We start from the raw sequence: 26162 nt of genomic DNA, 5'->3' as shown, positions 1-26162 counted from the left end.
ACAACACTATGAGAATACTGGCTGTGAAGCAATAGGAGGGTAAACAAGGGCATAAGGCAGAGATGCCAATTTCAGTTTCTGTAAATTAAAAGTAGGTAATTGCAAAGTAGAATCAAGTGATAATACTGGACATTAGCCTAATTTAACAGCTATAAAAGATGAACTTTAATTAAACACTTAAATTTCTCACCTAGACCTGCTGAAAACTAAAACCTTCAGCATCACAGGCACATCTCTTTGAGCCTTCTTACACAACCCCAGAGAATTGAACTGCTAATTTTACTTATCCATTACTTTACCATTTCTTTGCTTCTGTACAGTGGTATTTTAGCTTCTAGAAAGAAGATGCACTAAAACTGAAGAATAAGAATGGGGAGCAGACTCTTTCAGCTCTCTAAGTTGTGCTGAAGATGTTAACATGACTCCAAAGTAATCAGAATTGAGTACAGGATTATAGCATAAATAGGAAGTATCTGAATTTGAAAATGAGATGCTGATAGACATGCAACCTGATAAAACAATGGGAAAATAAATGTATAGACACTGATAAAACTAAATTCCCAAGGTTTAACTATAAATATGAGTATTTTGAGAAGGGGACCACAGAAAAATCAAAGTAAAAACAGAAACCTCAACTCCCATTAAAACATAATGGCAGAATTCCCTCAGATTTCATGAAAGAGGTTCTGACTGTCTTTATTGTACAAGTCATGTAGGAATACAGTGCCAAAATAGGCAACATAACACACAGTGCCACTATGTTACAGCCACAAGGGCTAAATCCACAGAACAAAAAGTAAAACCTTTGTGGTTAACCTCTGTTGGCTGGCATGATTTCCAGAACCTTCTGTCCTTTCTGGTCCATCAGTGGGCTAAAAAATACATTCCAAGTCAGCTTAAAATGAGTCCAATGCAGTGGAAAGGAGAATCACTCAAACCACAGCCGTAAGACAAATTTTAATAGAAGTTAGACTTCTAAGTAAACTGTAACCTTCACAGAGGTCTCTCTTGTATTCCTCACTCTGAAGATGCAACTTTCCATCAATTACCAGACACACGTGTCAGTGGTTTCATTACTCCAAGATCTATAATTCAGAGAGCAAAAAGGTGCTCCTTCAAAATCTCACCTGCCTGTCAAGCTTCTGCTGGCGCAGGCTGCTCCCCTCTTCATCCAGAACACTGCAAAGACAAAGAGTATGTAATTGCAACAAATTCATCACTCAAAACAACACTTAACAGCAGTCCCTGGAGCAGTTATCCACACAAAACTCCCACTGTGTTCCACGAAAGTTTGTCTGCCCTGACATGCAGCTTGGATTCTTCTCCACTGTCTTCTAAGGCGAAATGTCAGTGTATACAGCAATGGCGTTTGAAAGTTTGCCTATAAACATAGGAAAAGTAAGAAGTGTAAGAGAGCTGCTTAGCAACTCAGCAGTATTTAAAATTATGCTAGGAAAAATAACTGTCTAATCTTTTGCACACAGAAACCCATCATTTATTCCTGAATATCTGAAAAGTCACACTTATTGCCACACACTTCAACATTCAGAGGTTCACAAGACAAACAGCATTGCTCACTGCCATATTTCTTTCTGCTAATTGTTGCTAGTTGGGAGATTAGCTCCTGTGCATTTCAATCATTTTCATTAATTAGATGTTAAAGACTGGCATTGAAATCAGAAAGCTATTTTTGTGAAGGACTTTATCAAACTACTGACTACACTTTATTTTTCTGGAGAACAAAGGTCTCTATTGTGAGAACACTATGGTTAAACATTGAACATAGATAATTACATCTTTTAAACAGTAATATGTAACCTACAGAGAAAATAGTGCTATAGAACAAAAACAATAGCCTCTTAGAAGTAAAATTCATTTTCTCTTACAGCACATTTTTACAAAAGGTTACTCGCTTCTCTTATAATCACTCTTAACAATCAAAAAGAAAAAAAAAACAACCAAACAAACAGGACAAATGAACCTGGATTCTGACCTACATGCATCCCAACTGTCTTGCAATGGAAATTTCATACAAAATGTGAATCCTGTGTATTAATATACACTCTCTAGCAGACAATAGATTAGACAGGACAGCTATTAAAGATATGCAGAATGCCACATTTCCAATGCCATTATCAAAGACAGCCTTTCACTACTTATACTTGGGTTATTTGTTACAAATGACAAATGTTCCACAGAATGAAACTATGCTGTTCAAGTACCTCAAGTACAAAGTAACAATCTCTTGTAACGCATTACCCATAGTCAACAAAAAAATTTGAATAAAATAGCCCCTCACACTCACAAAAATGTTCTGCTTTACACCAAGCATTCTTCAGTTGATAAACTACAGAAACAAGTTATAAAAAGAAGACACACATTCCTTCATGATATACAGTACCAGGTTTTCACAAGAGTGCTTCACTACAACTGCCATACTTATTAGCCGCACTGCTAGAAAGTAAAACTACCCTAATGGACATCTTTGGCCAAACAATTGTGTAAAAGATGCCTAAGTATAAAGTTTCAGGCTTAACAGCCTGGAAAAACTCCTCCTCATTTCAGACAATGCTTGAAAAAAGCCAAAACCATGTAATGATGTTCATGCAGACCATGCAAGAACTGCAGAAGGCAGCAAGGCACATATCATCCCAGCACAACACACTGCACAGAACAAGGGAGCAGGGAAATATCCTTCATATGCTTCTAAACCTTACCTGTGACTCCCTGGGAAGCCACAACAAAATAAATTCAGATTCAGATAAAAAGGCACAGCTTCTTCAATTCTCTTTATGCTCAACCTTGGCATGGTAAACACAGCAGTTTAAGCAACATCACAGCAAACCCCAGTGAGAGGGATGGTGTGATTTGTATGGATTCAGCATTCCAAGAATGCAAAGCAACTATAAGATACACCGGAGGACTGCCAAAAAAATACAACTCCATCCAAATGCTGTAGTTGCTGTGATGCTAGAACACCTCTCCACCTTGTCTTTTTACTGTAAGACATTGTTTTTAAAGCCTCTGAAGACATGCAATCAAAGCTAAGACCATGGACAGTGTGCTTTGAAAACCAGATGACAAGCTCATCTGGAGCTTCCAGGTCCTTCATTCCCCCACTTCATATTTTATAAAGTTCCAGATACTTTTCCACAATCCTGTTGTAAATATGCATTATTGAGAAGCCTTCCATTATTTAAGCTTAGTATTCAACAACTAAAATGGAACTACAGCTTTCTTCACTTACACCAAGGTTCAGTAGAATACAGTTCCTTCAACAATCCTCTCCTGCTACAGGTTACTGGACTTGCACAAGGATGCCTTGCTCCCCCGAGCCAGCCACACCACTCTTCCAAATCCTTCACAGTGTAATGTAAAAAAGGCCTCATTACCACTAACTCTGTCTATTTCTGCAGTTACCCAATGCCAGTATCACTGAAAAGCTGCAATTCTGTTCTTTCTTGATGCCTAAATAATGCTTTTGCAACTCCAGATACAAAGAGCATTCAATTTAGCCTATATATTCTTCTGCTATAATAACAGAGCACTCCAGTTTGAGACTGTGTACTTTGTCAATATTTTATGCAGAACTAGTGGTCCTTGGAGTTAATGATTAGCAGCCAACATTTCATATTCCATGATCTTCAATAGAAAAACTCTCCTGAGATAAGGTGACTTTCAAGATACGCCATTAAGCAGTATCAGAGCTTAAATACATGCATAAATAAATAAGTAAGTAAATAAATAATATAAGCTCTGTTTCTGTAGCAATTCCAACAGGCTCTCCCCCTTGCTGTCTTGAAAAATATCTGCAGCAGAATCTGAGATGGAAGTGTGTAAGCACCACTGACCCTTTTTCTCACACTTCAGCAAATCCTTGCAGAAAGATTTAGCAGATCATCTTGCCACAGCATCTGGCAGCTCATGCATCCTGTCAGATGCTCCAGGGCCCAAGAGCTGAAATCCAGAAAGCCTACCCTTTTCTTTCTTTGGAAAACACAGAAGTGTAGAAGCAGAAGCACAGCCTTTGCCCTTCCTGGTCTTTCAAAAGAGCAGAAATCAATTGCTCATTCCTCCGGATTATTTGTGCACAGGGTAAGGACCCAGACTGTCCTGCCTACTTTTGGAAGTGGTCATGGTTTGGCTGCCCAGTGGTCCAAATAACTGGGATAGTCAGAGACTAAAGGCCCAAAACAGAGGAAAAACTGTGACTAGAAACAGCAGGAAAGATGACAGGAAATAATCTCATAGAGAGTCTGTTAGAAGAATTCTGCCTGCATGTTTGATGTGATGCTAGAAAATCCCAGGAGAAGCATGAAACTCTGTCAGTCTTAATACAAAAACATAATTCATGAAAATTAAATTATTGAAGAGCATACATACATATTAGCAATCTGCACAGCACACTGTAGTATCCTGAAGATCCAGTACGTTCATTTTCACTTCTAATGCACAAGTATCTTGCATCCGCCTGGCACCTTGGCTAATGCTTTGACCCATTTAAAATAAAAAGCAAGTTTACACTATACATAATATTGCAAGCAGTGCTTCAGCTCTGCAGTAATAGTCCAACTCAAATTCAGCTGACAAATTAGAGCTTGTATATATATCTTTGCAGATAATTATTCCGGGAAAAAACATCCGTCCATCTATATAGAATTTGAATAACCCACCCATTGGAGTTTACTGCATGTTGGGCTTAAGAAGTCAAGCTATATACTGTAAAGATTCATATTAGCAGCCCTGACCAATGCCCACAGAGATTTAAGTATTATATTTAGATAGCATTACCTTAAAATTTTAAATATGACACTTCATTCAAATATCCTCACCTCCGGTCTTCTATTAAATGAAAAATCACCATTGTGTCAAAGTATTACTTTTCATATCACCTTTTTAAGACACAAAATCTATTTTTCTGAAACAGTTTCAATATTAAATTCAATTTACAGAAAAAACAGCCAGGCTTCCTATACTGCTGCATATCACAATGAAGATAAAAATATATGCAAAAATTCTAGTATTCTAAGCTTTTCATAATTTCTATTCCTTTAAAGCATTTAGAGAGAAACTCGAGACCTATCAGTTTTTAAGGATGAACTTTCATGATACATGAAGCTCCACAATTTACTGCTGAAATGAAGGCAAAAGATTCTGTAAGTCAACATCTTGCTACATTTTATTGTAATTCCACATGGACTGATTTCAATTTAAGTAAAATCTGAAAAGCCTTAATTCAAATAACACATTTCACAGCAAGTACTTTGCCTTCACTCTTTGCACATTCAAACTGCTCATATTTCAGTAAGCTATTGCAAGAAAGAAGAATTAAGAAGAAGTTGTTTTAATTAGAATGTCCAAGATGCATGTAGTCACTGATTTTATTTTAGATCAGTTTTTTTTAAAAGTCTGACACAGTAAAGCAGCCTATTGTTTTTGCCTGACAAACAAGGCAGTGCTTTTGTTTCCTTCTGACACTGTTTCATAAAGGAGCATTTTTCATGACGATAACTTTTTTACCAGGACAAAGGTCCAAAATCTTACCTAGCACGTCACTGCAGGTCAACGGTAATTCAACCAAGAAGCGTAGCTGGTCAAACAAGCAGACACATACAACCACTAAACTTTATACACTGTTTAAGAAGTGTCACTTGCATTTTCTCTTTTTGCTACTTCACAACAATACATTGCTAACAACAGAACCCAAAAGCTCTATGTGAAATCAGGGACCTTTGCACAAGTAAAATGAATGTACCTAGTCAGGGAAAATTCTCAACACAAATAGTTGACATTATAGAAAGATGAAGAATTGGATAAGAGAATATTCCTCTCATTTAAAACACTGAACCAGTAGCCGTGGAAAATTAGAGGAGATATTTTCATCTTGAGTTTCTTCTGCCATATTGTCAACTGCAATTCAAAAACAATGGATGATCAAACAAGATAGAAAGGGAAAAAATACACCATACCAGACTAATCTTCAAGATCACTCAGTTTTTTTGGGTGCACTCCTGTTGTGAAGAAAGCTGGTATGTTGCTGTATCAAGAGAAACAGGTTATGGGATCTTTTAGAGCATGACTGACTCAAAAGCACAAGAATGGGTGTAATGTGCCATTTGAACATTACATTCTCTAAAAACACATGAAATAAAATTCCTGTAAAGAGATAGCACTTGGCTTACTGGATACCATCTGTCATATTCACCCAATTACACTTCTCTGTAATCTCTGTGAAGTCTCTGTAGTTCCATAAAATGCAACTGCTCTGGATAATGTTACTGTTAAGTCCTTAGGAACAAGCTTTCCCACAGCACTGATGAAATGCCACTGTAAAAGTCCATTAACAGGGTCAGGGACCTGCAGGCTGAAGTCATGCTCCAGAGGGAATGGCACACAGTTAGGTTCTTCAAACAAGTGAAATTCAATGAATTCATAACCAGTGAAGTTGGCTAAAATGCCAGCACCTGCAAGTCCCCACATAAAATAAGATATGCTCCCCCATGTATGCCATACAACAAGCTCACCAGAAGCCACTTGGGAGCAACATTATTATATCAGACACAGCCTAATCAAAGATTTAAAAATGAAACAAATCACACTGAAAGATCACAAGGGCTCCCCTCATGCTAGGAATCATAAAGGCTTTCTGACCCCAAAGCAGTTGCTCAGTCATCTAATTTAGAGTAAAACCTGCAGCTAATATCTTTATGGTAAAACAGGAAACTGCTTTCCTGGGCCACCTAAGCAAGCAAACGTCTGGCCATTGAGCAGCAGTCCCAAGGACATTCAATCTTAGTTTGCCCTTCTACTGCCAAATGCAGCAACACCAGCTCCTGGATTTCTCCCATGCCATATTCACAGGGCACAGAGAGCAACATCCTGCCCTTACTGGTCACCTATCAGTGACCACTGAACAGACCAGGAAAGTACAAACACCATGAACAGCTGAAGAAACAGAGACTGCATTATGTTATGTGAAGCTTCAGAGGAATAAAGTGTTTCACTGTGAATCTCACACGATAAATGAAAGCATGCCTGTTCAGGAACACAGCATAGCCTCCTCTGCCTGTGCAGCTGTTCTGAAGACCCTTAAAAAGACTCAAAAGGATATAAAGCAAATGGATAGGGGGAAAAGGCAGGAATATGAATGAAGATACTTTTATGAGAATTATCAGCACCATGTCAGCTACAAAACAGAAGAAGATGCAGAGGATCATACACTGTGATGATGATCCAAATGGCACTAAAAGTAATGCCTGCAGGGCAGATGGCTGATGGCAGACACTGCATTTGTAGTTGCACAAATAATTACAGAACCAAATGTTTTATTTTCTTCTCAAATCCTGGATGGCAAGCTAGCTTAAGAATCAGCAAATTAATGAGAACTTCCTGAAAGGTTGTTGGTCCTATTTGCTTCAGTAAGGTTTATCTAAATGTCCTTTTCACATTAAGATCTATGACACTCATTATACCTGGCAACAGTTCTGCAGATTAACTGAGAGTAAATGTAACGACAGGAACACATCCATAATTTTTTTTCTTAATTCCATGTAGATAATTGTTAAGATTAACTCCAGCCAAATCCTCATCATGGCCACACAATTGTCAGGATCGGGTTAGGAAAGCTAAAGCTCTGATAGAACTAAATCTGGCCAGAGATGCCAAGGGCAACAACACAAGCTTCCATAGGTGTATCAGTGACAAAAGGAACACTAGGGAAAATGTGGGCCCTATCCGGAAAAAAATGGAAGACACAGATACCTGGTACATGGAGAATGCTGAGGTACTTAATGACTTTTTTGACTCAGCCTTCACCTGCAAGTGCTCCAGCCACACCATCTGAGTTGCCGAAGGCAAAGGCAGGGACTGGAAAAATGAAGCACTGCCTGCTGTAGAAGATCAGGTTCAAGATCATCTAAGGAACCTGAAGCCCACAAATCCATGAGACCTAATGAGATGCATCTGTGGGTCCTGAGGCAACTGGTAGAGGGAGTGGCTAAGCCACTATCCATCCTCTTTGAGAAGTCATGGTAGTCCAGTGAAGTCCCCATTGACTGGAAAAGGGGAAACATAATCCCTGTTTTAATTTAAAAAAGGAAATAAGGAAGACCCAGGGAACTACAGGCCAGTCTCATTTCTCTCTAACCTGGCAAGATCATGGAGTAGATCCTCTTGGAAAGTGTCCTTAAGTAACATGTAAAATAAGGAGATGGTTGGTGACAGCCAACACGGCTTCAGTAAGTGCAATTCATGCCTGACAAATTTGGTGGCCTACTGTGACAGGACCACAGCATTGGTAGATGAGGAAAGATAAATAGACTTCATATACCTGAAGTTTTGCAAAGCACTTAACATAGTCCCGCACAACATCCTTGCCTCTAAACTGGAGAGACAAGGATCTGCCAGGTGGAGCACATAGTGGATAAAGAATTGGCTGGATATTCACACTCAAAGAATTGTGATCAACAGTTCAATGTGCTAGTGGAGACCAGAAATGAGTAGCATTCCCCTGGTGTCGATATTGGGACTGGTGCTGTTTAACATCTTTCTCAGTGACAGGACAATAGGGAATGGCTTCAAACTTAAAGAGGACAGGTTTAGATTAGATATTAAGAAGAAAGTCTGCTTTGTGGGGGTGGTGAGGCACTGGAACAGGTTGCCCAGAAAAGCTGTGGATGCCCCATCCCTGGAAGTGTTCAAGGACAGGTTAGATGACACTTTGAGCAACTTGGTCTAGTGAAAGGTGTCCCTGTCCAGGGCAAGGGAGCTGGAACTAGATGATCTTTAAGGTCCCTTCCAATCCAAATCACACTCTGATTCTATAATAGCTTTTTTCCTCAGTTTTAATTAGAAGACTTCATTAAATTAGATGTCCAATCATTACACATTTAGGTATATGAAACCAACAGAAACTGTAGAAATCAAGTCTTCTAAATGTTTCACTTAAACAAAGTTTTAAAAAGCATCATAGTCAGGTAAAAATACACTGCAAGATGGGTGTACTACAGGATATATACAACCAGACACTGACCAAAAGCAAACTGCCCAAGAGGCTCTCAGTGCTGAAGGAAACAGCAGGAACTCTGCAGATACTTCAGATATGCTTGGTAGTAATGAGATACAGCTTTGAGTTAAATTAGAACAAAATTGTAGTCATTGTGAAAAAGAAACTACAGTTTAGCATCTGAAATGTCTAGGCTGACAGCTTTCAGTGAGGATGGTAAGAAGCCAGGAAAAGATATACTGAGATGAAAGGCAAAACTATTTCCTAAAGCACATTGTATGTTTTAAACAACTGAACCACAGGGCTGCCCCTATTGCCCTGGAAAGATCAGGTAAACTAATATTTGTATGGATTCATTCTCTGCAATCACAAAGAACTGAGTAAAAGAGCACATGGCAGTAAATTGCAGGTAATGAAAATAACACCTAAAGGAAGAGTGGATGGCTGGGCTATTTCTTGTCCTCCCTCAACACACACAAATTCTGAATACAATGTCAGAAAAAGAATCTAGGTCCCAAAAGAGAGAAGTGACTTCAGTAAACGAGAATGATGAAGCAGAAACACACAATAGCCTTTGGCTGATATATGCTAAAACTGTATTTCAAGTCCTTTGATGAGAAGTGCCTGAATAGGAGCAAATTTGGAAGGAAAAAACCCATGACCTGGAGACACATTACCTGCAATGCAGATGGATCCAGATGACAAATAACATGACTTTCAGGAAGTGCCTTTATCGAAAACATATGGCTGCCAGCCATGGGAAAGATCCAGCCCTAGCAGCCAGATTTCTCTTTCAGCAACAAAATTCAGCCAATCTCGGTCATTAAAACAGTAAAATACATACACAAACAAAACCAATCCATTAACGTACAAAGCATCCAACCACAACAAGCAGTAAATTAAAATGAGCAAAAACTAGGGAAAAGTATTGTCTGGATAAGGAGATTGCATTTACACATACTAAAACTGCAGCACAAGCGTTCTCCACCTGGACCACAAAGATCCTCCCATTCCACTACTTCTGCACTCGTAAAAGATGTCACCTAGAACAATCCCCTGCATTTCTGAAATAGTGAGCCATCGCAATGAAGAGAAAACCTGCATGAGATGACTGCTGGCTCCTTTCCTGTCCTCTCCTATACCTGTTCTATGAAACATGGTTTTGTCCAGTTGGCAGCATACTGGCCCTATTTTTACATCAAACAGTGCAACCTTCCAAAGCACCTGTAAAATAAGATTAACAAACAAATCTTAACTCCTCTTAGAAACACTTTTGTGAAGCAAGAATGAAGCCTTACAGGTACAGTAATTGACCTAGAAACAATGTTGGCCTTTAAAATAATAGTATAATTGTGAAGTATTTAACAAACAAAACACTGATCCCAATGATAGGGTCAATGTTGCAGGTGTTCAGTGAGGCTTCTCCCTACAGGTAGGCATGCAAACACAGGCACAAATGTGTAGATCAAATACACTGCTGCTGAAAGCAGTTATACTGGAGCTAATTTAGTAATGTAGCTAAGTATAAACAGATCCCACTGCCTAAAAACATAGAGTTGTATTTACTGCTTTTAGAGGAATAGTAAAATTAAGATATCAGTTTATTCAGAATGTGAAGGCAAAAGAGACTACCTAGTTTCCCTTTTGCTTTAAAAATCAAAATTGAAGAAAAAAAAACCAGTGAGAATTGTAACTCTGATAAGAAGTGTTAGTGAATTGAAACAGCTAAGCTCCCCTTTCCTTTTTACAGGTGGATTTACAGTTTCTATACAGTTTCTAAGGGAAGACATGTCATTTCATGATAAATACTAACCGTGAAACAAAATATTTTGTCATTTTCCCCCCACACACACATACTATCTTTATAATCCAACCTAGTACTCTTTTTCTGGAGCTGAGGAACGCAGATTTTTCATTTTGATTTGAGTTCATTCTCTGTAGTTACTTTCTATACTAGTAGTAAATTCTCACAATCCTGGGCAGCATTTTCAGTGGAAAATGAGTTTGTCGAATCCTGGTGCCTAAGTATATGATACGGGTTTTGAGACTGGCAAGAGGTTGATGGCTGGTAAAAGTAACAAACACCATTTGGCAGAGACTTTTTACCCAGTAATGAAAACTAAGTCATTATTTCTATCAGCACTCTATGCAGATGAGGTATTCCGTATAGTCTGATCTTTATACCTGGGCCCCAAATCCCCAAACCCATGAATTCAATTTCAGGAAAATGCTCCCATTAATTTCACATTGCATAAAGAGATGCATATGTATAAATCCCTGCAGGTTGGGATTTTTAATTATGAACTTCTGAAGATAAAGAATTGTTTTCACAATGTGCATACACACTGCCTTAACAAAAGGAGACTTTTTCAGAGTCACTCCTCCAGGTATTAATAGTCTTAGAAAACCATAGTAATAATAAGGTTGAGATGTTGACATTCCTGCCTAGGATGGTTTAAAGGTAAACTGGTGGGAGAAATTAACCCAATTCAAGAGAGACTACAAGTCAGAGTTACAATTTACTAAAAAGGTTACAATAAATACAATGAACCCACAAAACCCAGATGTATAACCCAACACCCTGGGGCATGAACAGAATGGTATTTGTTAGCTCCTGTGCTGAGCACCACATGGTCCTCCTGAATACAAACTAAAAGGAAAGGAAAACCTGTTGGTGAGGGTGATGGTTTCAGTCTTGTTTAGAGTGGCAGTCACAGTCCTGTTGAGATTCTGGTCCTCCTCTGGATCTGACAAGTAGTACCCCAAAACCCGAGGATTATATATGCTCAGGTGGGAATGCCTAGTACCCCTCCCCAAAGGAGGGGAGTTTCACAATAAGTGATTTAACTCTGTGAGTCATAGGATATTTTTGGAATCCTCCATGGCCCATTAGCCGACATGACCCCTCAAGCTGGGTGTGAAGGTGCTAATGCCTTCCTGGAGGGGAGTTATCACAGCTGAGTCATTGGTGTGAAGACAGAAACACTTCCCTATCTCACAGGGTTCTTTAACACCCAGCTTGCAGTCTGAGGTGCCAGGTGTGCCCTGAGCAGCTGCTGCAAATGATCCATTATTAACAGTTTGTCAGAAATAACATAGAGGGTGTAGAGGGTGTAGAATACACAGTTTTGGTTACACCTACATCTGGGCCCAGCCACTGTAAGTAGGACTGGGTGGAGAAGAAATGTAGGAATTATTATAAGGCATATAAGCTTTTATTTCTTTTTGTTACATTAAGTGATTCTCTTCACATCTGTGTGTAACTCCCATTTAAGGAAGCTGAAGTACCATAGGCAAATTTCAGCCTGTGTCAGCTTCCAACTTTCTCTAGTAAAATAATTGCAGAGATAAAATAAACAGGAGGGGAAAAGTGTAACATGAAATAATAGTATATAAAATCACATATAATAGGTTGTATTAGGAAAAGGAACGAATACCACTTCTTGACACATTTTAGGAACAAACCTAACTTGTCCCATTAAACACATATTTCTATATTCTGATCATTCTTTAACCCCAAATATGCTGGCATTCTTTTTTTCTGTTTCAAATTGAAGAAAATATAGTCCTATTAATGGTAAAATGCATTCACCACATTTGCAAATACTTGGAAGTGTCACATCAAATAACAGTGTCAACATTGTTATGCAACATACTTCTTTTTGTTGCATACTAAGATAAGTACATTGCACAGAATTTAATCACTTTTATTTTTTGTAAACATTAACTGTGCTCACCAATTTGAATTTATACACCTAGTTTAGTATATAAGCTAATTTATTTTAAGTATTTAAAATAAATTAGTCAAATTTAAAACAGGTCAGATATTTGTTACTGCAATATTTTTAATTCCATGTTCATTATGAATCATCAGAATCCCGACTACTTCTTGTCTACTCTATGACTGTTTTTGTTACATCTGACCATCATTTACCTTTTACCCAAGAAAGTGTACTGGAGGAAATGGCATTAGACAGTACAAACACGTGTCAGCTCTTCTTATGCCACACAATGAGAAGATTTCAGCTGTTCAAGTCTCCTACTTCCATCATCAAAACTGTTTACAAAATACAATCCAAAACAGGACCTGTCCAGTAAGAAAACTACAACAGTTAATGGAAATTTTCCCTGTGATTTTTGACTCCACTTCTGACACTTTCTCACACAAAAGCTTTATTTTCCAGGGCCGTGATGGTCTTTCTTGATGCACGAAAGCAGCTAGAATTATCTGGCTTGATATGAATCATAAATATAGGAATCCACCCAGTGTGTAAAGTTTTGAGTTCAAATCAACTATCAAGATAGTACGTTAAGCCAGAAGTCTTTAATCAAATCTTCAATCAGAATCTCATGGCAAATGCAGCACTTGACAAATGCTCAGTTCATAAGGGCAGTACCAGAAACTGCATAAGAAGGTAGAGCATATAAAATACAGGCAGAAAGGCACACATCAGGATTTCCCCCACTGTTGTTGGTACAGTATATGCCATTGATATTTCAGCAAATAAGAAACACCAAATACTCTGGCAATACAATCTTTAATTGATTGAAATTATGAAGTTGTCTTCAACTGGTTCTCTCAAACTGCCTCCAATGAAATTATCATTTGGTCTAATAAATACTCTAGATTATTCTCTCAACACTTTATAGTATAATGTGTGGCACTACAAAGAGCTAGGTGAAATGCCTTGCTATGGTGATACACAAATAGAAAAATATTAAAAAACATTTTGTCAGTAATAAGTTTGATAACTTTAAAAAAGTAACACATTATCTGCTCTGCCCAGCTCTATCTCTCAATAGGTGACCAGATAAGACATTATTTCCAAGTATTTCAGTATATACACTTAGATATATGTATATATGGGGGGGGGGGGGGGGAACAACCCAGAAAACAAGTGGGAGAGAAAATCTGGAAAGGTACTAGAGTTTTTTTATGCAGTCTGGAAAATTATCATCATTAACTGCTATGACTCAAGTGCTGGATTCCTTCAGCACAGGCAGTTAATTGATATGGCAATCCTTCCCTTCATGACATAAAATTTCGTCAACAAGATGTGTAAGACATGCAAGAACTGTGCTGCCTGCAAGAAATGAGAATTGCGGGAAAGGCTGTAGCAGAGGAGTCAGACAGCACACAGACCCACAGTTTCAGAGAACTGGGAATCAGTGTCCCTAAAAAGCTTTGGATTTCCAGCTGAAAATCTCCTCTGCAGTATACAGCTTGTAGTTGACACAGTTATCAAATTACTGAAAAGTTAAGAGCAAAATCATCATGACCCAACTAATTCCCATTTCTAACTGCAACTATCTTTTCCAAATTACTGTTCTGGGCTTCAGAACAACATCACATAAACAGCCTATGTGGTACTGTTTGAGAGCCAAAATCAATTCTGCAGGCAAGACATTTCAAACCCTTTTAAGAGCACTATTTTCACTGTACTTGAAGAAGACTGAAAGTAGCGTCTGATATACATACACCATCTAATTTTTATGGTTCTGATCCTGAACTGACTAATATAACTTATTATTGCTGGACATAAATATTGCCATCTAGATCTGCTCAAATGGCTAAGTTCTTGCACAATAAAATGTTATAGTATGTGAAGTGGTGAACACCAAATCAGACGGCTGATAAAAAAATCGTTCATTTTTATGTTTTCTAAACTGCTTGTCAAATATCCACCAGTTCTATCAAATGGTAATGAAAAAGGAATTAAAAGGGAAAAAAAAAGCAAAAAGGAAACACAACAAGATGATTTTCATGATTGTTTTGAAAACTCCTAGGATTTCCACAAATATTTTACATGCAAAAAGAGTAACCTCATCTTTAAAATAAAGCAGCATAAGATAACTAGATTTAAAAAGTTTGTCGACACTAAATATTTGTTTTTCATAAACTGGCAAGCAGCTGTCATCTGTAATTGCAACAAAATATCCAAAGGCATTAGATGAAAAAAAGATCTCGGCATTTATCCAATCTACTTTTTTTTAAGCTGTTTCAACTTAAGCATTCTTTTTCTCTTCAACCACATGCCAGTGACTAAGCAAATAGGGCACCATGTTTTATAAACCGAATGACAGCTCTCATACAAAGCCACAAGCATTCTTTGCCATTCATATACTGCTACAGATTTTCAGTACATTTGACCTCTCAAAATTTATAAAGGACACGTTACCAGCATATTATCCAAGGAATTAAGCAGTGTAATTCTCATTAAGGTTGTGCCACTAATCCCTGCACATTCTGTACTGAAAGTTTATGCTTAAATGATATATTTCAACATATTGGTAGAAATTACAGTTCTCTAGAATCAAATTATAATTATATAGGATTGCAAAGTGTATGTTTGTCAGTTCCTAGAAACAAAATGGACAGCAATTTTAATGGCTGTTTTCATGCTGGTTACTGATATTGAGGACACGGCAGTTGATTTACCAGTTAAGACTAAAACGGTTTCCCTTGTCTTTTTCTTCTTTCCCTCTCTCTCTCTTTTTTCTTTTTTTTTTTTTTTTTTTTAAGATTCAGGCATATTAGGAACTCACAGAAAGACAGGGATAAGTTTATTGCCAGAAATAACATAGGAAAAATCTACTGACTCTATTCACTGCATAGAATAGACAAACTGCTTTTTAAACATTATTCAGATGTACAGAAGATTTGGTATCACTGGGTTTGTGTGGTTTGGGTTTTTTCTTTTATTTCGCTCTTTGTTTTTAAAGGAAAATGAATTATAGTCTCAGGTTGACTTTCGACCTGTGGCACTAAAATGAACCTCCAACATTCAATTACATTGTGACAACTACTGTTTCCCATGTGGTTGCAACTTAACGAAAAAGCTTCAAGAGAAATACAATAACCAGAACCCATAATTAAGAAATGTCACTCCCCATCTATTCAGAAAAAGTGCAAATTGTTTCCCATCTCAAACGTTTTGATAATACAATACAGAACAACTGTGCTTAAAACCACTTCCATTTCTACTTTCGAAGTCAGTACAGGTTAAAAGAGATACCATTGATACAGCCATGCTCTTGAAGCAGATTGGTTTAAGCAAGAAAGAAACAGGTCCTGAGGTAATTCAAGATAATACCAGGTCTTGGATTTTGTGCTTTCCATTTTTCAATAAAGAAAACAAGTCTAATCTAATTTGCTCCCATGCATCATTTAAAAATGTAACTAAAGAGATCACAGTTGAAGTAGATCAGATTAACTACTAAAGAAAGATTTTGCTGACAAAACTGTACAGAAAATTTTATTAACACTTTTTGTGGACAGAAAAATCACGACAAAACATACAAATCTATTTGCCATGAGGCCGTCTGGTGTTTAACTTGCAAAGTGAAGGCTGGGAGAATAAGATGGAAAGCATTTTTATTGAATAAAGAACTGTTCAAGTGCTGTGACATCAGTAACAAACCATTACAGGAAAGGGCTTTCACCATCCTTTTCATATTTTTTATTATGTGGCTGAAGTTGCCATTTTAATTATTCCACTTCACCTGCTAGAATGCCTGTTAGCAACAATCACAGCAAAAGCAATCTCCACTGGCGACTGAAGCACAACATACAGAACTGTCTGTGGACATACTTGCAAATCTGCTTTTCTCCTATGAAACATTTTCAATTAAAATGTGGCTAAAAAGTGAATAGAAATATGGGTTTATCAGGCTGGCTGCTGATTTCCTTGAACAGGAAGCAAATCATACCATGCATGTAAAACTAAATTCAATTTGGGTCTTTGTCAGAGAAGTATTTAAGTTATCCCTCTCTCATAAAACATGTATGTTAATGTCATATTTTGCAGAAAGCAGGGAACAAGTGTACTTCTGGAAGTTTCAGAAAGAATTCTCATTTCTACAAGGCTTCCTCAATAAAATTTGATCAGAGCACTCAAACATCAAATTCCTTCACTGACAATTTGTTATCAAAAAATGAGTGGGTTCTGCCTGGTTACATAAAGGGAGAAATATCTATAACTTGATCAATTTCAACTAAAACTAAAGATGAGTGAATCTTTTCTAAATCCAACTGATTTCATGATGAAGATGGTGACTGGTTAGATGCAAAGACCTAAAATAGACTCTCTGTGGAGAGGAAGTATTTGGGCTCCATAATACCATTTGAGCAATGAGAACGACAGCTACAGGAATTCTAATTTCTAAAACTGTATTGATCCTAGGACCACTTCTTACATGTATGTGCAGAAGATTCCTTCCAACTCCAACACATTGTGAAGAAAATATAGTGGGTTCATATTATTTTTGTTTCAATGTGCATAGTTCCCATTATCCCAATTTGGATTTCTTTTAAACAGACAAGCAGCATTTTAAAATAAATAAATAAGGTAATCTTATTTAGAGGAAAGAAGATTGGAAATGGAAGATAAAGTAAATATAGGTCCCTCCCCAATCTTGTTACTGAGTTTTTATACTGGAAAAGCCACACTTTGCTATATGTTCAGTGTCCCCACCTGTAACACTTCTGCCTTTGCAGTATCTCGCAGGGCTCTACACCAAGCAGGACAGCAAAGGGTGAGACACAAGACTGGCAGTACACTACAGCACTATGCCAAAGTGCATACAGCCTACTGAGTGACCTGTCACTGGGCTCTTGAGCCACGGCCACACTGCAAATCACCAGGTGTGGACCAGGCAAAGGAGAGAACAGCAGGCACATGTACTCTCAGACAGAGGGAGCTGTATCACACAAAGGTGGAGACCTCTATTAACCATATCAGATGTAATTAAGCCACTTCTGGCACAGTGGGAAGCTATTTCCAAATGCCTTTAAGTAATGCAGAAAGAGTCATTTTATCTATTGGACCATTAAAAAAGAATGAAACTAAGATCCCCCTTTGGGTCTAATCAACACTCATACACTAGCAGATGTTTTATACTCCTCTCTGATAAATACATATGACTGTATCTTCTGATTTCTTTGTGGAACACTAATTGCCCACTGCACAAAATGTCTAATTGATGTAGCATGTGATCACTGTTATTTGCACATTTCTCATAGCTCTAATACTTCAATGCACAACCCGTGAGTTTGTGTTTATTGTAGGATACAAGGTGAGCCATTTTAGGCTCAAGGGGCATCCACTGAATATCATTCAGCTTCATTCTGACAGACTCAGAGGACTCCATTTTCTTGCTCCTTCAGGACTATCAAAACTGGAACAGGATTAGTTCAGCAGAAGAATTACGGAAGGAAAGCTGTCTGGCATAATCAAGCTAGAAATTTCTAAGACAGCAACAGCTTCCTACTTGTGATCCTTCAAAAGTGTTTACCGTTCTGGGGTGGTGTTCCACACTACCAGTGCACATGCTGTCATCTTTATGTGTGTCAAACTGAGGGGCACACAGCATGACCCTCTGGACTGCCAGCCTCACAGCTGTGACCCCAGCAGTGACCAGAGACTGCTCACCCAGACCGCTGACTACGTGTGCTGGAAAACCTGGCTGCTCTCCAGAGAACACATCTTCCCTCTCCTGCTCCCACCTGCTGACAAGGACCTCTGCTTGAATCTGTAATCTAGTTTCTAAGGACTCCTGATGATAGTTCTTGGATGGCAGCACAAACCTGAGTCCTGATCAAATATTTATATGCTTTATGATTATTAAAAAATTCAATTCAAGATGAGCTGAAAGATTATAGGGAAATACTGCCATTACTTATTGACAAATTCAGCACAACTCGCACTATGTCCAGGCACTCTCCCAGCAGCACATACACTACTCTCCCCAAAACCAACATCAGCCCTTTGAACAGACAGAGCACTACAGATCAAACTTCCAGATACAGAGGACTCACACAAAAAGGGAAAGAACCACAGTAACAAGCTGAATAAGTTTCCTTAAGCATTGAGTATCATTAGGATATAGAGGCAGGCATTTAGTGATGCAAAAGGAAAACAAATGCCTTCCCTTTCACAAAGTAAGTAACTTAGGGAATTATTAATAATGCCTCAATCATTGCTAGTTATAGACATATTTTTAACCACATGAAAATAAAAAAATACAGAAATAATATTATCGCCATTTCATGAAAAATTAGCAACAAGATAGATGTCATCAAGTGCAAAGTGAAAAGTAAAACTATTCAGAACACCATCATTCTATTTACTTTTATTGCAATATGCAGTGGTGATTGGCATTGTTAATTCAAGTCCACAGCAAATGCAATATTGCAGAGCTGGCTGTAAATTAAAACCCTTTGGGCTGAATTTTCACCTCAATGCACAGAGAGTTTACTTTGAGGATGCCTCATGATGTCAGCTGGGCGTACTTAGAGTTCATCATGCAATGAAGTGAAAATATCTATACCTCTAACATATCTTAAGTTTTAATTCAGATTAATCCTTATGAGAATGAGTTGTTCTTGCCAAAGAACACAAAAACTGCAATGTGTTATATGCTGTTTGTCATTTTGGCTAGGCAGCACAATAGTTATTGTCCACCACATTAAGTATTTTCAACAGATTCTGAGCACTCTTGAAAATCCAACCATAGACTCTTCGGGTTCCCTGTGTAGTACTGCATTCTACCCTTTGAAAGGCATATACCAGTCTAAGGATAAAATACAGCTATTCTGCATGTGTTTTTAAAACTTTTATTTCAAAATCTCTATATATTTTCATGGAATGCAACAAGCAATAAACTGAAAGTCCAGCAACTGGATGGCCATATCCAATGAACTCCTGGCTGCCTTACTATCTCCTTCAATTTTGATTGTGGTTTATATTGTGTGGCACCACATCAATGAAATGATGGCTTTCAGAAATTACAATTTATTGTAAGTAAAATCAATTTTATAAGCCCTAAAATCTTTTCTTCCAAGTCTAGAGTTCACAGGAATCTTCTGCCAGAAGTCTTTGTAAGAAAATGCCAATTTATCAAATCCAAATCTTGCAAACTCAGTGACTTCCAGTTTCAGAAGAAAATTTTGAAAGGGAGAGGGAGAGGCCCAGCCCCCACCAACAAATAACCTGAAAGTCAAGGCACTCATCTGAGGTGTGAGAAATACTTTTCTCAGGAAGGAAACATCAAGGCAGGGACATGAACACCTAAACTTGCATATTCCACTTTTCAGGGTATGCAAACATTTTTCCACATTTTTTCCAACAGAATGATCTAGAAATCACTCTGTCACAAGGCGCACAGGACTGGAAAATTTTTTCCTTCCAATACTACACAGAACAACCTCTCTATTGCAAAGCCTCAAGCATACAGTATTAAATTAATCAATAACAGAAGGTATCCAAGAATCATACCAGAAAGGAGGGAGGGAAGGAAGGAGGGAAGGAAGGAGGGAAGGAAGGAGGGAAGGAAGGAGGGAAGGAAGGAAGGAGGGAGGGAGGGAGGGAGGGAGGGAGGGAGGGAAGGAAGGAAGGAAGGAAGGAAGGAAGGAAGGAAGGAAGGAAGGAAGGAAGGAAGGAAGGAAGGAAGGAAGGAAGGAAGGAAGGAAGGAAGGAAGGAAGGAAGGAAGGAAGGAAGGAAGGAAGGAAGGAAGGAAGGAAGGAAGGAAGGAAGGAAGGAAGGAAGGAAGGAAGGAAGGAAGGAAGGAAGGAAGGAAGGAAGGAAGGAAGGAAGGAAGGAAGGAAGGAAGGAAGGAAGGAAGGAAGGAAGGAAGGAAGGAAGGAAGGAAGGAAGGAAGGAAGGAAGGAAGGAAGGAAGGAAGGAAGGAAGGAAGGAAGGAAGGAAGGAAGGAAGGAAGGAAGGAAGGAAGGAAGGAAGGAAGGAAGGAAGGAAGGAAGGAAGGAAGGAAGGAAGGAAGGAAGGAAGGAAGGAAGGAAGGAAGGAAGGAAGGAAGGAAGGAAGGAAGGAAGGAAGGAAGGAAGGAAGGAAGGAAGGAAGGAAGGAAGGAAGGAAGGAAGGAAGGAAGGAAGGAAGGAAGGAAGGAAGGAAGGAAGGAAGGAAGGAAGGAAGGAAGGAAGGAAGGAAGGAAGGAAGGAAGGAAGGAAGGAAGGAAGGAAGGAAGGAAGGAAGGAAGGAAGGAAGGAAGGAAGGAAGGAAGGAAGGAAGGAAGGAGGGAAGGAAGGAGGGAAGGAAGGAGGGAAGGAAGGAAGGACATTTACTTTCATTTAAATTTCTCCTGAGCTGGTTTTTCTTGATCTTCAAAAACCGAGAATGATATTCAAGCCCCAAAGAGGTAATTAAGAATTTTTCAAGCTGCATCAATACTGCCAGAATACTACACTATATCATTCTTTGAAATAGCCAATATTTAAAAGGCATCTTCCAGGATGCCTCAAACTTCTAATAATGTCATGATTTCTATGTACTGATATGATGGTCCAATTTCTCTGTATATATAGTATATCTTAATTTCTACATTTGGCATATCCAAGAATCATCCTAGTATTCTGAAGAAACATAGCCTAGATTAGGTCACTCAAAGGTGGCTAGTGCTCTCAAATGGCCAAAATTTAACATCCTTATTTTAGAGCAGATAATGATTTCTAAATTAAAAGTTATAACCACATTGTGAACTGTGCTATTACAGATTCCCAGCTAGCTGTAAACAAGCTAACACATAAACTGGCTCCTCCCAGACGGAACTGCACTGCTTCTCAAAGGACAGTATCACTTGTGCATTTCTGATGTGGCTGCACATCTTCCAGTATCTGTGTTAGCTCACATACAGCTCAGCCAGGCACCTCTGTACTGTGCTGCAGCATGCAGCATGGACATACCACAGAGATCAAATACAGAAGCAAAGGATTTACCAATTCCACCCCAAGCAAAGCTACAGGCTTCTCCATGCCTCCATCAGTTGCTAGAGTGAGTGCCTCTATGCCAGCACAATTGGCAGCAGAGCACTCCAGCGTGGTGCACAAGGAGGTTTCCCAAACTGGGGGAACTTCAGGTGGAGCTGAGAACCGCCAAGAGCCTGTGCCTCACACCACCTCAGTGGGGCCAGAAGTAACATCCACATCAGACTTTAGTAAAAGCTCTAAGACTGTTTCCCACAACATTCTCCTGGAGAAACTGGCTGCTCATAGCTTGGATAGGTGCACTGTTCACTGGGTAAAAGACTGGCTGGATGGCTGGGCCCAAAGAATGGTGGTGAATAGAACTAAATCCAGCTGGCAGCCAGTGGTGCTCCCCAGGGCTCAGTATTGGGGCCAGACCCATTTAATAACATTATCGATGATTTGAACAAGGGGATCAAGGGCACCCTCAGTCATTTTGCAGATAACACTAAGTTGGGCAGGACTGTTGATCTAATGGAGGGAGGAAGGCTCTGTAGAGGGATCTGGACATGCTGAATCATTTGGCCTAGATCAAGTCCATGAGGTTCAACAAGGCAAAGTGCCAGGTCCTGCACTTGGGTGACAACAACCCCATGCACCACTACAGGCTGGGGCAGAGTGGCTGGAAAGCTGCTTGGTGAAAAAGGACCTGAACATGCTTGTTGACAGCAGCTGAACACAAAGCAGCAGTGTGCCCAGGTGGCCAAGAAGGCCAACAGCATCTTGGCCAGTATCAGAAATAAACTGGCCAGCAGGACCAGGGAAGTGATTGTCTCTCTCTCCTTTTACTTGGCATTGGTGAGGCCACATCTCAAGTCCTGTGTTTAGTTCTGGACCCCTCACTACAAGAAAGACATTGAGGGGTTGGAGCAACTCCAGAGAAGGGCAACGGAGCTAGTGAACTGTCTGGAGCACAAGTCCGATCAGTGGGTGAGGCTGTTTAGCCTGGAAAAGAGGAGGCTCAGGGGAGATCATACTGCTCTCTACAACTACCTGAAAGGAGGCTGTAGCCAAGAGAGGGCAGGTTCATTCTCCCAGGCAACTAGAGATAGGATGAGAGAAAATGGCCTCAAGTTGTGCCAGGGGAGGCTTTGATTGGATATTAGGAAAAACTTCTTCACTGAAAGGGTTGTCAGGCATTGGAATGGGCTGCCAAGGGAGGTGGTAGAGTCACTGTCTCTGGAGGTAATAAAAACTGTGTAGATGTGGCTGGCTCATAGGGACATGGCTTAGTGGGGGACTTGGCAGTGCTGGGTTAACAGTTGGATTCAAAGGTCTTGGAGATCTTTTCCGATGGAAATCAGTCTATGATTGCATAGATTTAACAATATGCAGAGGCACATAAGCTCTGCCTTAAGGACAGGCAATAAAACAATGCTAATGTTATTCTAGGGTGAGCACAAAAACTTTCGCTAAAACCTTATACTTCACTTTTTAAATCTGCAGCAAGCCAGTGATTTCAGTAACCTGGGAGAATCAATTATCAAGGTCTGACTCAGTGGTGCATAGAGACACCTTTAAAGTTATTTAACGTTGCTCTACAGATGCAGTGTCCCAAAAAAGGCATTATTTACCCATATAACTAAGGTGAAGTTTTAGCATATAAGACTTCATACAATCCCCAGGCTTGCAAAACACTGTTTAATGGAAATTCACACTCTTGGCGGCTTGAGTCTTGGGATTTATAACTGCCAAAAATAATGGAATGAATTCCAGGATCCAGTAAGTGTCTTAGCCTTTGGTTTCCACTCAACCTGACCTGAGCTGTTAGTCTAAGTCATTGTCTGGACAAGTTATCTATTCTTTAATTTCCAGAATACATTCAATAATTTCTCCCAATTTTCAGAAGTGAAAGTTGTAACATAATGCAATGTAATTTTTTGTTGTTGTTGCTACTGCAGACAAGTGAAAATGCTTCTGTAGTAACACTAGTTAGCAACAACCTGCTCTGGAAAAAACAGACCAATTTTCCTTATGCTTCTTGCTGTGGCACAGATACTATTAATGGAAATGCCAAATGCCTTTAACTTTATTCATTTTGCTTTAAACTGATACTAAATTTGAAAGACAGAACTGTTCTGATCTCTTCCCTAAACATGGATCAAATACCAACATATCTGTATTTCACTTGCAAATACAATTTCCAACTTAGCCATCATTTGAAGTTAATCAAGGAATTTCTTCACCTTGCAATTTCTCATCTGCAGGCAGTTAGAACTGTGATTACAATTAAAATTACCATTAAAAATTTCATGCTGTGGTTTCATTAGCTGAGTCAAATGAGTTATATTAATCATGAATTATGATATTTACAGGCTTGTGTTAACATGCCTCTCAACAGGAATCTTGAGGTTTCCACTGAAATTTGCAATTCAAGACTTAATTTTCATAAACATCTGAGAATTCAAGCTAAAACTTGACTTCATGAAAGAATGACTGGGGTACTTGTGTTGTCAGAGAGCAAGATAAGTGTGTCACTCACAAGCACATTCGCATATTCATGTATTATAGACCACTGGCCAGTTATTTGCTCAGCTAAAACATGAACTCAGAGAAGGTGATAACATCAGTCCAATCCCCTCTTAAGTCAGTAGAAAGGCTCTTGTGGCAACTCATTGTGACAGCTCCCTGCAAGCACACACACAATTGCATGTATTGTAGAGGGTGGCCTTAGACTCCACAGCATCCCTGCCTCAGGGGAAGGACAGTAGTCTGAATGCACAAAATCAAGATCCAAACCTGCAAAGTTCTTGTACTGACAGAAGCAGTTACTCTCCTCTGCTGTATAAGGCCCTACTACGTTTTCCAAAAAGGAAGAGTTTTCAATGGGATCACTTTTTCTCTTTCAGGATAAAAAATGGATAAATATGTTATATCTCCGCTTATTAGCAACACAAAGTATAAAAGTTACTTCCGCTGTAATCACTGAAAGGGAAAGTAAAGATATATTTTAGTTTCTTTTTAACATAAAAGAATAAAATACAAAAACATCTAGCAAGTAATTTAATTACAGAGCAAACTGAGCTTTTGAAGGCCTCCTTAAGTGCCACAAAGCTACACAATGTAGCCATAAAATACATAAGCTACATTGTCATCAAGTATTAAACAAAACAAGCTTGTATAAAAACACTATGCCAGAAAAAAGTTTCATTTTTTATCACGCTTACTTATCCCAAAATAATTACTCCAGTCTTTCCACATTCTCCCATTATTACCTTTATACACTCTATACACTCTTCTCTGGAAGCACATTTCCTTACCAAGTCACCACCCCTCACTTCTCATTCTAAGAACAGGATTGTCAAAAGAAGGTGATGACTGTATGTCTGTAACAAAAATGAAAGCAAAACCAACCAAGCCAACAATCACACTGAGCTTTTCACTTGTATTTTATAACCTTCTTTTGTACCTGTTTGCTTAACTGAGAATTTTCAGCCTGAAGACTGCATACTATTAGCATTATGCAAACGATCACAGGGTCCAGAGATGTGTTACATTCTCAGGTGAGATTCTTCAGAACTTGCTGGTATCATCCTGCCACTACATCAAGATAAAAGAGATTGCCAAACTGTGGGAGAACAGTTCCTCTGTTCCCTGGAACTGCCATTTGCATGACACAGACTGTCACTGAGAAGGACATCTCCTAATCTCATTTACTGGCCTTCACACACCACTGGAACAAAACCTTGAGCAATAAGTGAGATATGAAATAAACACCAATTTTAACACTCATGCTTAAAGCAATAACCTTTGAATAAACTGCTGGAAATACTGAAATTAATTCTCAATAATAAAATACTTTCAGCTTTAAAAAATTGCCAATGTACTAACTACTTAAGTAATACAATGAGAAGTTGGGATAGATTTATTCAAAAGCTATAGAAAATAAAATGCAAATTAAATAGCAAACATTTACAGAGAAGGGTATCTTCTGCAGGCACCATAGAGCTGAGAAGACAGAATTCTATTTTCATGAATAATCTCAAAGTCAGAAAGAAAACAGAAAAAGAGGCAAGAAGAGCAAGATGGCAAAATGAAAAATGTTCATATGGAGAAAGAACAGAAAAGAACAGAAAAGCATGAATTAGAAAATAAGTCATTAGTGTGAGAGGAAGAGAAATGAGGAAGTGTGAAAAGAATCCAGATCTCTATAAGGGCAATTTTTAGTTACTAAAATAAAAAAGTACCACCTTCCAGAAAAGCTGCTGCTTGGATGTCTAAATGGATGCCACTTCAAGGAACATCCAAAAACCCTCAGGCATGAGAATCAAAACTGCCCAACTCAGGGAAGTGCAAGAGGAGACATAACATTTTATATTCACTTTCTGGCTGTGATCCAAATCTGGCACAGATGGCTTGTAAATAATTGTCACTGCCAGAAACCTGCGCATGATCGTTGC

At 38.8% G+C, this 26162-nt stretch overlaps 1 protein-coding gene across 8 annotated transcripts in view; it reads right to left on the bottom strand.

Moving 5' to 3' along the window:
- The window catches only part of TUB (TUB bipartite transcription factor), a 149024-nt gene that overhangs the window by 36463 nt on the left and 86399 nt on the right, over positions 1 to 26162 (bottom strand). For all 8 annotated transcript variants that reach the window (XM_071558907.1, XM_071558914.1, XM_071558910.1 and 5 more), the window contains exon 2: positions 1128 to 1179. In XM_071558907.1, coding sequence (XP_071415008.1) covers positions 1128 to 1179 — 52 coding nt within the window. The remainder of the gene's footprint in view (positions 1 to 1127; positions 1180 to 26162) is intronic.

The sequence above is a fragment of the Pithys albifrons genome, chromosome 6 (genome assembly GCF_047495875.1).
Source record: "Pithys albifrons albifrons isolate INPA30051 chromosome 6, PitAlb_v1, whole genome shotgun sequence".
NCBI classification, from domain to species: Eukaryota; Metazoa; Chordata; class Aves; order Passeriformes; family Thamnophilidae; genus Pithys; species Pithys albifrons.
Note: the sequence above shows the minus strand (reverse complement) of the source record. Positions and strands in the feature narration are given on the sequence as shown.